The sequence below is a fragment of the Coturnix japonica genome, chromosome 4 (genome assembly GCF_001577835.2).
Source record: "Coturnix japonica isolate 7356 chromosome 4, Coturnix japonica 2.1, whole genome shotgun sequence".
NCBI classification, from domain to species: Eukaryota; Metazoa; Chordata; class Aves; order Galliformes; family Phasianidae; genus Coturnix; species Coturnix japonica.
Genome location: NC_029519.1, coordinates 66,328,650 through 66,343,394, shown reverse-complemented (window position 1 = coordinate 66,343,394; position 14,745 = coordinate 66,328,650). Strand labels below are relative to the sequence as shown.

The 14,745-nt window shown below is 45.0% G+C and overlaps 1 protein-coding gene across 2 annotated transcripts in view; it reads left to right on the top strand.

Moving 5' to 3' along the window:
* The window catches only part of RBPJ (recombination signal binding protein for immunoglobulin kappa J region), an 85,548-nt gene that overhangs the window by 19,362 nt on the left and 51,441 nt on the right, over window positions 1-14,745 (top strand). Inside the window, exon 1 of one of the 2 annotated variants that reach the window (XM_015862724.2) lies at window positions 11,681-11,765. The exons of the other annotated variant lie outside the window; for it this stretch is intronic. Coding sequence (XP_015718210.1) covers window positions 11,746-11,765 — 20 coding nt within the window. The 5' untranslated portion in view covers window positions 11,681-11,745. Of the gene's footprint in view, window positions 1-11,680; window positions 11,766-14,745 lie in introns of those variants that run through there. 2 annotated transcript variants of the gene reach the window in all.

Below are 14,745 nucleotides of genomic sequence, written 5' to 3'. Positions count from 1 at the left end.
AAAAGATGTGGAAGAAGATAGGTTATTAAATTTATAAATGAGTTCAAGACAGGTACCTAAGAGGTTTTGGGGTAAAAAAGTCAGGCCAAGGCTCCACAAGGCAGTAAAGCCAAAGTCACAGCAGTTAATCCCAGACCAAAGATGTCACCACCTCCTGGTGCAATATGCTCAGCTGGTACAGATTGCGATACTGGATTATATTTGTTCAAGAATGCAAAGCATTGCACCTGTGCAATTCAGGTTGGATCTAATATCACCATTTCTCCCATAGCTGTCACTGAGACAGCATAAAGAATAAAGCCGGCATAAACACTCTATTTTGTGTTCTGGCCAACTCAACAGACATATCATTGCTCCTGATCCAGACTGAGGTTGTATTGCCCTGCAGTCTGGTAACTCACAGAAGCAGTCTCTATAAAAACACTATCTACAGCCTGAGGGATGAAGGCTGATGCTGATGAGGTAATATATGAGAGAGGCAATGTGAACAATAATATTTTTTTAAAAGCATAAAATCCCCACTGTTATTTTAGCCAAGATTTTCCCAACAGCTCATTTCCTAAGTATCTAAACAAAAAAGTTTCCAGTGCACCTAATGGATGCTGTGTGATTTCAGCATTTGACTCTTAAGCTGTAATGTCGAACAGGGTACCCACAGGATCAGGCATTACATTAGTTCCTTTCATCTAAGAAATTAAGAGAAATCAACTGAACACTCTTGTTCACACAGTGACAGATTTATGAAGTAGAAGTTGAGAATAGGGTTCATCCAGAGCACCATTTCTTTTTAAATATGCCACAATATGCCGGAGGGAGGAGTATTGCAGCAGCTTCATCAAAGAGCGTGGTTTAGCAGGAACATGCCATAAGAGTACCAGTTTAATTGTTCAATTGTTCATTTGGTAAAAGCTTTGTTTTTATAAGAAAAACAGTATTTCAGTAGGCCAGAATGTATCTGTTCTTGCGTTTTTCATTTGCTACTAAACACTGGAGTTGTGAGATATCTTCTGAATGCTGAAGTCCCTTATTTATGTGCAGAATACACAAAACCAGTTCTAAATTACTCCAGGATTGTCTGAAGGATGTGTTTGACCTCTGTCCAGAAGGATGACTTGCAGGCTGAGAAACCCAGGCTACTGCCTGTGCTAACATAGACAGTGAATGCTGGAATAAAGCTGCCAACAGAGGTGCGAGCAAGAGCTGAAAGGCATTAACTTCCACCATGCAGCAGTCTATTGTGGACCAGGCACAGAGAAAAAAGATATTTCTCTTGGATTACTGATGGGACTTTATTGACTTTCAGTCCCTACACATTTAGGGCAGATTTATATCCATTTTCTACAGGTTAAAAGACCTGTTCAGAGAATCTCTCTCCAAAACTACTACAGCCATAAAGTCATTTACAATTTGCATCCACTGTGACACCTAAAATATACATTGACTGCTGTTCTGCATCTTATTGCTTTAGTCCCGGGCTGTGGCACTAGATCATTAGAAATAACCCCTCCTTTGGTTCTTTGGCACTGAAAGACTGCTTCATTGCAGTATGAACCAGAGCAGTTCAGCTGTAAGTAAGTGCCCTGCAAGTACAAATACGCAGCTGAGCTCCATGACATCTTGCAAAGGAGCACAGCAGTGCTGTTCCACATTCCTTGCAGGCTCCAGAACCAGCTCTGCTGCTCTGGCAGCGAGGTGTCCTGGTGCCAGGAAGGCTGAGGAGGTGGAGTTTGAAAGCGTGTAGGTGCAGCTACCTGGAGGTCTCCTGCTCCGTGTTATGTTTCAGGCAAAGTGTGCATCCAAGATGCTGTCAAAATGCTACATGGACTTGAGAGGCTTGATGCAAAAACACCCAGAGTGGAGCTTTGTAAAATATGAAAACAACTGAGGATAGGACCTAACAAGATTGGGTTTGCTCATGCCAAAACCACTAATTATCAGATGAAATGTCAAATATTATGTATGTGGTAGTGCTGTGACAGACACTGCAGCTATGTGAGGCAGAGAGCACAGCAGTCCTTAGTGTGATTTTGCTTGTACAGCATGGTTTGAAGTTATTTGGCAGCAAGCCTTGCTTAAAAATGCTCTGGGTCCAGCTCCACCTGCTCTCTTCACAGCTTTCCAGGGCTGCTGCCCACTTCTCTTACCCTGTGTTGGCACTGTTGCCTGCTTTAGCAGTACGGATGCTAAGAACAAGCTCAGCTGGGTTTGTCACAAGCAGTGCTGATGTCTTTGCTCTGAGCTCCATTGCTGCACTGCTTCCCCTTGGATAAAATGCAAGAACACAGGACTTAGTCCAGCAGCAAGCTAGCCTAAATTGAAGAGAGAAGTTGTGCTTTACCTCTACGCCTCTGCACTGTGCCCTAGTGCACAGAAAGCAGACCCACTTCCAATTGCATGAACCAAAGATCTGTCAGCATTCAGTCATAGGTTCAGGAAAGCACTATGAAGGGCTGGCTGTGCCCCACACCCTTGCATGGGGTTGTCACACTGTTACTGTTGAAGCAGCCATTCTTAGCGGAAGAAACGAATTACTCACTAGTTCTTTGGGCTGAAGAGAGAGATGGTAAAACTGCTCACTCAGTTTCAACATCACACTGACACTGCTGTGCCAGTCCTGTTTCCAGGAACTGCTTGTCTTACTTCAGCTCAGGGCTCTCTGCCCCTCGCCCCAGCGCTTGGCATGGTCTGGTAATAAGACGCAGACAGAGGCAAGTTGGGCTTGATGGAAGTGATCATCTGGCTGCCTCTACAGAATAATATATCAAAGTGCTTAGCATTTATTGTCAAAGCTTTCCCCATTTAACTATCCTTTATGTAGGACTTTGTAAATAGGAAGAGGGGAAATGTGGAAAGCCAGGCACCCTTTTAGAGATGCTACGCCAATTACAAACACAGTGATCCCCAGGTTTGAGCTTATTGGCGACAGTTTTTCTTCCCTTCTTCAGTTTGTGTTACGGCCTGAAATCACAAAGCTGTGATCTCTGAGAACCCCTTTTGTAATGCATATCAACTTTCGTTGTGCCCCTTGGTTGGAAATGTGACGGAGCATTGTGGTGCCTGTGTCCGGGGAGCAGGTTCGCTTTATTGTTCTTGTAAATATGTACTGCTGGGCGCAGCTCAGTGGAAGGCATTGAGTTTGTGCATGACTGACGCCGACCCGGACAACTGCTCTGACCCCCAGCAGATGGTGGTGCAGGGACTGCAATGATCTGGAAGTAATAGCATGTGCCATTTCTTTTTGTTTGGAACAGACAGCCAGACCCTACATTTCCCTCCCCTGTGCAGCAACAGCTGTATATACAGTACAAACTGGCAGAGCCCTAACTGTCACTCGAATGTTCCTCCTCTGCCATTAATCATAAAACCTTGGGCGCTGAGACTTCATCAAGATTAAACACTATATGAACACCACATGGCTCTTTCTAACGTTCATAAAATCATGTGCACTGGGGCATAGTTCAGTGGCTTTCCTAGAGAAATAAATAAATAAATAAATAAAGGAGTTAATAATATCCACCACCCCCAGCACTGGATTTGGTAGTGGTGGATTCTCTGTTTTCTTAACCTCTACCCAGAAAAAGCCCAAGGAAGGCAGTGTCTTCACTAAGTTATTCAACTTTTGGACCACAAATAGGCACTACTAGAGCTTTATTCAGGCTTTTTTGGTCATCATTTGTACGGATGAGGAATCAAAATAAGCATTTGTTTTGCAAAGAAGGTATAAAGTGGGTGAAAGTCCACAAGTGATGTATTTTTCCAAGGCTGGGGAGATTTATTGCTCCACAATGATAGCAGGACAGTTGGTATTTGTTTTTACAAGTGAGAGGCCAGATTTTTTATAATTTATTGTATACACAATATCTCACCAGAGATTAAAAAATGACAAATAACAGCTTATTCAAAATTGAAGTTAATCACTCACTGTACATTTGGTCTCTGGTACCAATGGCCATAAAACTGTCCTGATGATCCAGTAGGGAATTTCCTTGGGGTAGTGAGCGGAGGTAGAGTAACTGCTCCCTGCCACTCCTCTCTCAGCCCAAGCCAAGATAGCTATCAGAGAAAGGGGCTGAAACACATCTGCTCTCTAAACGCAGTATTTCTGGCTGCTATAATGCTTTTGTGAGGCTTTCAGCAGGCAGGTCACAGACAGGCAGCCTCACAGTTCCTGAAATGAAGTACAAAGGTAGGACAGTCTCCTATCCCTGGAGACATTCATAGCTGGGCTGGACTGGGCTCTGAGCAGCCTGAGCTGTCTACTGTAGATGTCCCTGTTCTTTGCAGGGGAGTTGGACTAGATGACTTTTAAAGGTCCCTTCCAACTCTAAGGATTCTGTGATTCTATGACATGACATAAAAGTAATCCTAAGTGAGGATGGCATTTTGCAACATCTGATAGTGATAGGACATGGTAGAACGGTTTAAACTAAAACATGGGAGATGTAAGTTACGAGTAAGTTTTTCACTCAGATGATGGTGAGGCACTGGAACAGGTTGCCCAGAGAAGCTGTGGATGCCCCATCTCTGGAGGTGTTGTAACTAGATGATCTTTAAGGCCTCTTCCAACCCAAGGTATTCTATGATGTGACAGAAGTACTGGTAAGGAAATGGATTTATTTTTCCATAAAACTTTGTCGGATTTTTTTCCCCTACTCTCTACTGAAATAGGCATCTCTTGGTTTCACACACCTACTAAACCTACCAGCCCATGTCCTAGCTGTCAGGCCAGTTCTCTAAAACAACGAGCACTTTTACTTTGCTTAATTCAGGGTAATCCTCCTTGTCCCGTGTGAGCAAAACCTGTTCTGGGTTTTCCTGGTTTGCAGTGTTGTGCCATAGCTCTCCACTTACAGTCAGCCTTCTTTGCTGGGCTGCTGGCCAGAATTTGTATTTCTCATTATCTCTCATTAGAAATGTCATCCTAAAAGATCTGCTAAAGTGTGCTGGAAGCAGCTCCAAATTGGGCAAGCTAGTCTTTTCTGAAGGGAAATGAATGTTAGAAAATTCTTGTTTACCTCCCACGTGAAACCACCTTCACGTTAACTGACAAACTGTGCTGTGCCTGACAAATTAAGTAGAAAACACCTTTTTCACATGTCAAAACTGGGAAAGAGGAATACACGGATAGAAGGCATTCAAGATGAAGGAAACTCAGAAGTGAGAACCCTTCTGTGGGAATCTGTAGCTATTATCTTAAAAGCTAAGTACCTGGAAAACTGCTCGGAAACAATGGCAGCCATCACTTATTACCTGTCAAGCTTGGATCAAGGAATAATCATTGAATTTCTCTTTATGTGACATTTAATGAAAATTCTTGTTGAGTTTAAATTCCTTCCAGTTTCTCAATTCTGTTTCTAGTCAAACTGCTCCAAATGGCAAACATTTCAGCAGAAGTAGCTTTGCTTTCTTGAATAACCCCACTAGCTTTAGTTAGTCTAATCGCATGAATAAAATTATGCATGTGCTTAGCTCTTGGCAAGGTCAGTGCCAGTAATGAGCAGAAAAACAAACTGATGACGAAGCCATACGTAATAAGAATGGTTGGCTACTGGGATTTCTAGAAATAGATACAGCTGTCTACAACATGAATAATGAAACACCATTGGTTGTGATCAAAGAAGTGACAGTGATAGTGACTTCTGAATCAAGACTGACAGTAAATCAAATTATACATAAATTCTTTAATTAGCATCAATGACATATCTCCAGTTACCTCCGTAACAGCTATAAGCTCATTACCTTGGTTATGCTTTATCTGTTCATCTATTCATTTATGCAAAGCTCATCAATATGATATCCAGGCACTAATGAACTTTAGCATTAAAAGGTCACTTGTAATCCACTACAAGGGAAAAAAATCAAATGGTTATTTTATTCCAAAGTGTCATCCCTCCTGGATCTGAGCAATGAAATATTCTCAGGTAATTTGTGTGGAATTTATTTTCATTAAGTGCTACCAGAACTGGCCTTTCTTTGGGAGAGAGATGTGATGAGGATTTTGGAAAAGGGGCTACAGCACAACAGAGGCTCTAACTGATATTCCGAGGGAGAGTGGTATGAAAGTTAGATAAAGCCCACAGCTACTAAAATCTGTGACTGTTCTTGAAAATAGGTAAATAAATAACCCAAACAGACATCGAGATGGCAGCATTGTAAGATGAGTGGTTTTTAAGATTACGTGTTCTTTGACCACGTGTTTAGAATACTTAAAAAAAATCCCGTGTTTCAGGAATATATAACTTCCTCAATGTTTTAAATAAAGGAGCAGCCAAAAAAACACAAGTATTATCTTCATGGCTTGAATCGCAGAATCACAGAATTATCAAGGTTGGAAAAGACCTAGAAGATCATCCAGTCCAACCATCACCAATACTTCCCAGTTAAATCATATCCCTCAATACAACATCCAAACGTTTCTTGAACACTCCCATGGTTGGTGACTCCACCACCTCCCTGGGCAGTGCATTCCAGTGCCTGACTACCCTTTCCAAGAAGTAATATTTCCTAATGTCCAGCCTGAATCTGCCCTGGCGATTGAGGTCACTTACAACCTCTGTAAGCCACTGAACATGCAAAATCAGTTTAACTTCTTCATCCAGGACTAGCATAAGGCCTAAACAAAACAGTGGAACTAGCTTTACGCTCTCTGTCAAACAATCAGTTTCTTAGTCAATTCTCTAGTCATTTTCTCTAGTCATTACAAGGAAAATGTGTGTGCTCATGTTTGTGTTGAGAATTACAGGTTAAGGATTTCTGTCTAAGTTTTTTCCCATTCTGCACAGCATGTGGCTATGTCTGGGGCCTAGACTTGCCTAGTTTATAGTAAAATGGGCTGGATTATAATTTCAAATAGGTTTTCAGCGGTAATTTTATCAAGGGGTTATGTGCAGTTTGTGGTTTTCTTTTAGAGTAGGCTGCTGAGCTCTTTTTTTATACCTTTTTATAGTTAGTCTGAAATGCCCTTAAGCACTGAATACAAGAGAAGAATACATATAATCAAGAGCCTGAGTTTCTTTCGTGTTTTGTTGAGTCAAATGAGTTCTCATTCTTTGGTGGCTTTCCCCAAACCACATTTGACTTGCAGGTAAAGATGAAGTATGTCAGAATGGGCTTTCTCAGAGGGAGCAGACTATCTGAAAAAATCCACCCAGACACTGAATTGTAGGTTGAAGTGTGAGTGTCTCTGCCAGCACAGACGTAGAGCAACACACGTCATGAAAACAAAAGAAATGAGATGGTGCCTCTGGTTAAGTACTTTTTCAGCACAAAGATATCTGTTTTCACACTGGTTCAAAGCCATAACATTGCAAACTCAATTTGTATTTACATACAAATAAAATGGATAAAACATCTGGAGCTGTATCATAATCTACAAATCTTCCTTTTTGCCTTATCTGTAATAATTCATAGTCTAACTGACAAATTCAGTCTTCCCCGTCCTCTCTATTTCAGTGGGATGCAATTAATTCAGCTTTGTTGCACTCTACTGAAATATTAAATGTCCATAGAGAAAAAGGAGCAGCATGTTTTCCCGGATGTCTTGGAAGAACAGAGAGATTTTTTACAGCTGATCCTGCCATACTCCATTTCAATAATCCTGTAATCCTGTGCACTGCGGTTTAATCCAAGAACTGGTTCGGTGGGTACACACGCTACCTGTGGCACAAGGCCCCAGCGGCACCAAGGTGTGGCCCCGTGTTTGGGGTTGTGGATACAAGAGCTGGAGGTCACTGGACGGCAGGCAGGCGCTGCTCTCTGGCTCAGGGATTCACTGCAGTAGACTTGCAGCAGGTCTGTGCAGGGCACATTAACAGCAGGAGGCTGAGGGCACCAGGCACCACTCCAGGGAGTCCCACTGCGGGAGGATCAGCAGGTGCCACGAAATCTCTGGGCTGGGCACTCCATGCGTGCAGCAATGGAGAGGAGCACTACACAGGGGAGGTTCAGAGATGGATGGCTGCTTCTTTGAAGAGCCTGAGGAGTACGGATATGCAGAGTGCAAAGAGAGAAAAACATAATCTAATGGAAAATAACTGAAAGGATAGGGTGAGGAGCAAAGTTCAATACAAAATGTGTCTTAACAGAGTGTTTTAGTAAAGTGTTCAAAAATAAAAGGGTACAGAAGTCAGTCATCAAGCTGTTCACACTGTTAACCTACATAACCACATGATGTTATTACTGTTAACCTCATCTTTCCCCCCCCTCTTCCTTCCTATTGTTTGTTATTCTCACTTCTTGCATCTTGACTTTAGATTCTAAAAAAGCTCTATGCTGCGCTTGCTTGCAAGGCACTCTGCAGTGAAGCACAAGCCTGCTTGTGGCTTTTGGGATACACTGCGCTAAGGCACACTTACACCCTAAATGGCATAAAGTTGCATGTTCAGACTTTTCTTTGTGCTACTGAGATTATGAGACACAAGTGAAAACTATTCAGCAACTCTCTTGTTTAAAATCGCTAAGTATCCTTTACCCTTATCATCTCAGGACAGCATAACAAAACCTCAGAGCTACGCTGAAAAGTATCTTCCATTTTGAGCAACAGAGCCACTTCTGACATCTAGTTGTCCAGCCAGAAGTTAAGGAAATAACTTTAGCTGGAATATGCACAGAAGCTCAGATGTAAGATATGCTCTGTGGGCAACTGCCTGTTTATTTTCTTTCCTAGACACGCGGTTAAACCACATTGTACATCCTGTGCTTATAAAATTCCAGAAGAGTTATATCATAGTATGTACTACTAGAATGTGTGATTTCCATCACCAGATATAAACTGCAGCATCTAGAGAAACCTGTTACTTACACTGAACCGAAGATTCAGATAAGTGTGTGATTCTACTACCTACGATGTTTTTTAAGGTCACTATATTTTATAAATAGCTTGGATTTTACAAGCTGTGCTATGAGTTACTTTTTCTCAGAAGCGAGATTCAGGTGGGAAAGGGGACTCACTGTCCTAAACATGCAACAGATGTTCAGAGGCACAGAGCGCTTCTACAGGCATGGGTGCAGATCAGTTGTCTTCTAACATTCTCCAGGTCATCCAGACTTGAAGCTGAGGCCAAATGAGCAGGCAGGCAGGCAGCGCTGTGAGTGTCAGGACCAAAGGGATGAGCCTGGGAAGCCCAGAGCTACAGCTGAGCTGGAGAAAGTTTGGCCTGGACTGGTCATGCAGGCTGTTGCAATCTCAAGCCCTTTTTATTACAGCTCGCAGCCAGTGCTCCCCAATCCTGCCTGGCCAGAGCCAGGCTGTGTTCAGCCCAACAGACAGCTCCTTCAGCCTCATGATAGCCACGAGGATGAGGGAACCACATGACTTCCCAGATGGAGCTGTAGGCATGTGGACAGACTGCAGGCAGACAGACCCATAAACCAGGCTCTGTACACACCTGTATGTGCCAGTGAGCCCAGAAAGCAGGAGGGAGCCTTGCCCCACAGTTTACAGAATGCCAGTAGAAGAGATTTCCTTCTGTTTCTAAAGGCAGCTGGTGGTTCTGGCACCCAGCTGACAGAGTGCGGCCCCATGCCTTATGAATCTCATCCTTCAGTGGCACTTCTGAGCCACGCTTCTCCATTTCTGAAACCACGTGCCTGGCTCAGAACTACCCCACTGACCTCAGCAGGGCTTAAATCACCTCGTATTGAAAGGTTCAACTGCTGATTGCATAGCACGTACAAATACTTTAATTGTGAAAACTTTGTCTTTGCATTTGCCCCTCTGCCTCAGGTCTGGAAGTGTTTACGATTCATTACAGACCAGAAAGTGAGTGGGGCCCAGTACCCTGAGGCATGAGATGCTTTCAGTTTGCACTCACGTCAATAAAAACCGCTTGCACTACTATGTGAAATAAGAATTTTAAGCAATGAGGAGTAAAATTCAATGCATGAACAACACCTAAGAAACCCTCTGTGGTTTTATTATCTTTCCTTCCATCTCAATATACTTGAGGCTATTGTTTCTGACACGAATAGTATTACTGGCCTTTTGCACTGCAGATAACTGAAAAGAAAGGAAAAAATAAATAAATTCAATGGACATTTGTTTTATAATGTAACTGTCAGCAATGGAAAGAATGATGAGCATTACTGCAGTTATTAATTCTTCAAAATAAAACGTCTGCACCAGAATCCAATTAATTTGATTATTAATCAGAATGCCCTTCTTTGTAAGATATCAAAAGAGCCCGGACACGGCATGTTATTGTGTGCAGTATTTTTAGATTTCCCATTTTGATTTAAAACACACTAAAAAAGGGGCCTCAGAAAATGACCATCTAGAGACAGGCCATGGCACATGGCCAGGAACCGTTCTTAATGGAATGGAGCTGACATGAACTGAGATCATTCTTTAGCCTTGGAAAAAATAAAAGATGTTAGGAAGAGATTTCTGAAGGGATTATTAGTTGCTCTTCACAAACAACACGGAGGATTTCCAGTATGTATCGTGTCGTGCTTTCGACAAGAACTGTGCCTTCGTGGCTCCTTCATGGAGCCAACCAATGTCCTTTGATAACTAACAAGGAGAGGGAAATCAGAATGGAAAGAGTGGTTTTAATGATAGCAGACAACAGCTGTTTGTGCAGTGAATACAACTACAGCAAACTCTGTGGCCAAGCAACCTCTTAAAGCACGATTTTACCCACCTGAGACACTCACTGGATTAGTGTTAGCAGCAGCGTTATCTAACTTTTGAAGTTAGATATGTTACACTAAATGCATAAGGAGCTTGAACGAAGGCACAGGGTACAATCTTTGATTAACGTTCACATGCAGTCCTTTTACAGACAAGCACCTTGCAATGGTCATGGCGTTACATGGACCCAATTCAGGCTCCCGTTATGTCAAGACTCTTGAGCAGCCAGGCCGGCCTCTCTGTACAGATACATTCCTCTTACAGTATCTCAGCTGAGACGTCATTACGCAGCTCACTGTATTGGTCAGAGCAAGCAGGGACCAAAATTGTAGTTTATGTTTTTGGTTGTAGAAAACACCAGGACTTCCTTTTGGATTTCCTAGCTGGTTTGTGTGCTTGGTATGAAACAAACAGGAGTGACGGAGTATTTGTCCTGCACAGCCAGGCAGTGCTATTGGTAATAATGACACTGTTGTGTTTTTTTCACTGTAAGCTTTAGCAGGAAGCCCACACTGCCCAACTGTTTCACACTGGAGCAGAGAAGACCCGTATCACGTAACCAACAGAACTCCCACAGAACTCCACAGAGCGCTTTATTATCTGAGCGCACCGCTCGCCTTCCCAGCCCTTGCATCACCCCTTATCCCTGCAGTGCATGGCCGCTGTGAGCAGCTCTGTGCCCAGCGTCCGTGCTGGTTCCTCACAGCACGCTCAGCTCGAGGCCCAGCGCCCCGCTCCATGTGGCGGCGCAGCCCGTAGCACGATGTGGGCGGGCCCAGCCGCGCTTCCCGCCCAGCCGGCGGACACTCAGCTCGTACCCACACGTACCAGCGGGCAGAGGGAATCCCCCGCCCCACCCACGCCGCTCAGCTCTCGCGAGATTTCCCCGCTCTCCGCTCTGCGCGCCGTCTGGCCGCGCCGTGTTCTCGCGAGATCGGCGCGGTTCCCACGCCCGGTGTGTTGTGTCTGAGGGAGCACCCTGGCGCTGAGTGGGCGTGGCGCGACAACCCCCCCCCCGCCCCGCGCGTGTCTCACGGGCTCGCGCACGCGCGCTCCATGCGCGGGGAGGGGGACGCTCTCGCGAGAGTAGGAGTTTTAGCGAGAGTTTGTGGAAGATGGCGCCTGTTGTGACAGGGTAAGTGCGGGGGGTTCGCGGCGCCGCGCCGGGAGCGCTGGGCTTCGGGGCCCTTCGGGCTGCCGGCCACATGGATCCCGGCCCTCGGCCTCTCCGTCGCCGCCCTGCGGGAGTCGGAGCGTGTCTGCGGGCGGCCCGCGGGCGGGCCCTGAGGCGCAAACCCCGGGGGGCTGGCGTCCCCCCGGGTGGTCGCAGGGCAGAAGGCCCCCCCTGGGCCGGGGCAGCGGCTGCGGGCTGTCGGCTCTCCCGTTGGGTCCCGGCGCGCGGTGCCCGCAGGACGGGCCGCGTTCCCTTCGCTCCCGCTGTGCCCGGTGCTGCCGGAGCGCTCGGGACCCCGCGCTGGGTCGGTGCTGGTCCCCGTCGGGCCGGGGTAGCGCCCGTTCGAGGGCTCGCTCCCCGCGGGGCGAGGTACCGCGGCCGCTACGGCCGTTACTGTTCCTCGGCCGGCCCGGCTCGCCCCGTCGCGGGAGGGGACCCCCGGCTTCCCTCGGCCCTGGCCGGGAGCGCTCGGACAAAGGCTCTCGTGGCTGCGACAAGTTGAGCGTTGGGCTCCGTCTCTGCCCCAGCTCCTGCCGCAGCCCTTGAGGGTTCCCGGCTCTGGCCTCGCTGGGCGCTGCTGCGGAGCTCCCGGCCCGGCGGAGCTGGCGGGCTGTGGGGAAGGGCTCCTTGCTCCCTCGTTCACCCCACCGTGTGCTGTTTCCCCTTTGGGCTTTGTGGAGCTTTCTTAGTTGCTTTCCTGCTTGTGCCGTGTGGTGTTGCAGTGAAGGGCAGTAGCTTTCCCACCCCACTAAGCCACAGTGGATCATAATGAATGATAGTTGCCATCTCTTCCAACCGCACTTGGTAATACTTAATCATGGCTAGCCTGCTGTGGTGTGTCACTGTAATAAGTGACACCCTCGTAGCCACCTACAGCTGGTGAATAATAACAGCCCCACTGCTGACATACAGCACAGAGTCTCACCTGCAGCATTATGCCACCCTTACCACAGCTAGACTTCTGCTTGCTCTACGTGCTTTGCCCTTAATGTTGGGCTATGCCAAACACTTACAACCTCCCTCTGTGTGTTGAGGGAAGGGACGGTCCAGAGAGGAGCAGGCTGTGTCCATGCTCCACTTGCTTGTTCCAAGTAAAATCCTGAATGGCGAAAGCGCTGCTGCGTCTTTCTGAAGCGTGGATCTTATTTTACGATTTCACAGTGTGTCCCTGACCTTCTGTCTTCCCTGTGGGGATTACATTGTCTGCAGCATTGGCTCTGTGGTTAGAGAGAGCAACAGCCTGCTTGGGGGTGGGGTGGAGCTGGTGGTTGGTGCTTTTGTTCTTGTGAAGAAGGTAGCATTATGGTATTTTGATATTTTATTTGGCCGCGGCAGTGTTTCCAATTCCTCATTCTTGTTTGTTGAAAACTAAATTGTAGCTTTCGCTTGATTTCTCCTGATAAAGGCATCTTGCGGCTCATACACATTTTCCCAATTAAGTGTTCTATGGGGAAGCTGGTCTTATTTGTTATGATTCCCGGAGTGTGCTGTTTTAGAGGTTAGAGTTGAAAGAATGAAATAAATGCTTTTAAAGTTTGCTATCAGACGTAGTCTGTGCTCCACTTAGCAATTAAGCTTTTCCACACTTATATTTGTTGGCTCATCCGAATACTTGGGCTCCGTTTCCTTTTGTTTGTTGATTCTTCCAGGTTTGTCAGGCATGTTCTTGTGCTTGTGATGTTACATTTACCCTTCTTGGACATACATTAAAATGTTGAGGATAACAAACTACTTAAAAAATGAATGTTCAAATGATTTGAACAGTGAGAAAGAATACCAGCATTGTAACAGGAGTGCAAGTGGTTGTGTGTGCTTGTGGATTGTAATCCCCAACTTATAGTTTGAAAGCTGTAAGTTAAGAGATTCTCTGAACAAATGTTCTCATCTTATCGGTAAATATTTTTACATCTGATAAAAAGAAGCACATTAAGAGCAATGATTATTATAGTGAGATTGCATTAATGATTGCATGTATGAACTGTTTTTGGCTTACAGCTCTGGTACCAAGATGCTTGTTTATATTAGCACTGAAATTTGATGATTCTTCAGTAATCTGTAAAGACGTTTTCTTTCTAGACTGTTCTGTAAAAGCTGTTATTGAACAGGAAAAAGAAGTGCTTGAAATTAAGAAGGAGGAATATAGTACCCAAATACTGCATCGTAATTTAATGAGCGGCTTGCTGTTCTGGTGGGTGCCTGAACTTGAGATAAAGCATATGGCTTTTCTGTAGCTAGTGTAGGCTGAGTGTAAAAACACAGTTCTTCCTGTAAAAGCTGGATGCCTGAGCCTGAATTGTGGTTTCTGTAGCGCGGGATGGAGCAGTAAGAATTTACTGTAGTGATTTTTGGAGGGAGTCGGTCCATGATGGTTTTATTTGCAGTGTGTTGCATTCTTCTGCTTGTTTTGGTCAAATTGCTTGTATGTACAACGTGACTGAACCTAAATTGCCCTGTATCAGAGCTTGATGTAATAAGGTGTGCAGAAGCATGAATCGCAGACTGAACTGAAATGTATTTGTACTGTAATTTCAAATGAGGTGGGTAATTTGTGACTGCAATATGAGAACTGTCTTTTGGGCTTTTGTCGGGTATTTTTGATTTTATTTGTGAACGGTTTGGGGCGACTCATCATTTAAAGACAATAAATTAACAAAAATGGTATTTAATTGGCGTTGCGCATTTTGAGTTCAAAACACTTTAAGTAGTGATACTGCTTTGTATTGCTTTGAAAATTGCTGTGCTACAGAAGCATAGCAGCATTTCTGCCCTTAAGAATTTACTTTTCTGTCACTTTAAAATGGCTTAAAATGTGGAGTTGTCTTTTCTGTGTCTCTTGAGTTTGGGATAAGGCCGTCTGTAAAATAGGAGACAGTAACACAAGAAGTCATTGCCTAAAGCCTCTGCAAGGATTCCTGTAGCAACAAATAAGTAAAAGCATCTA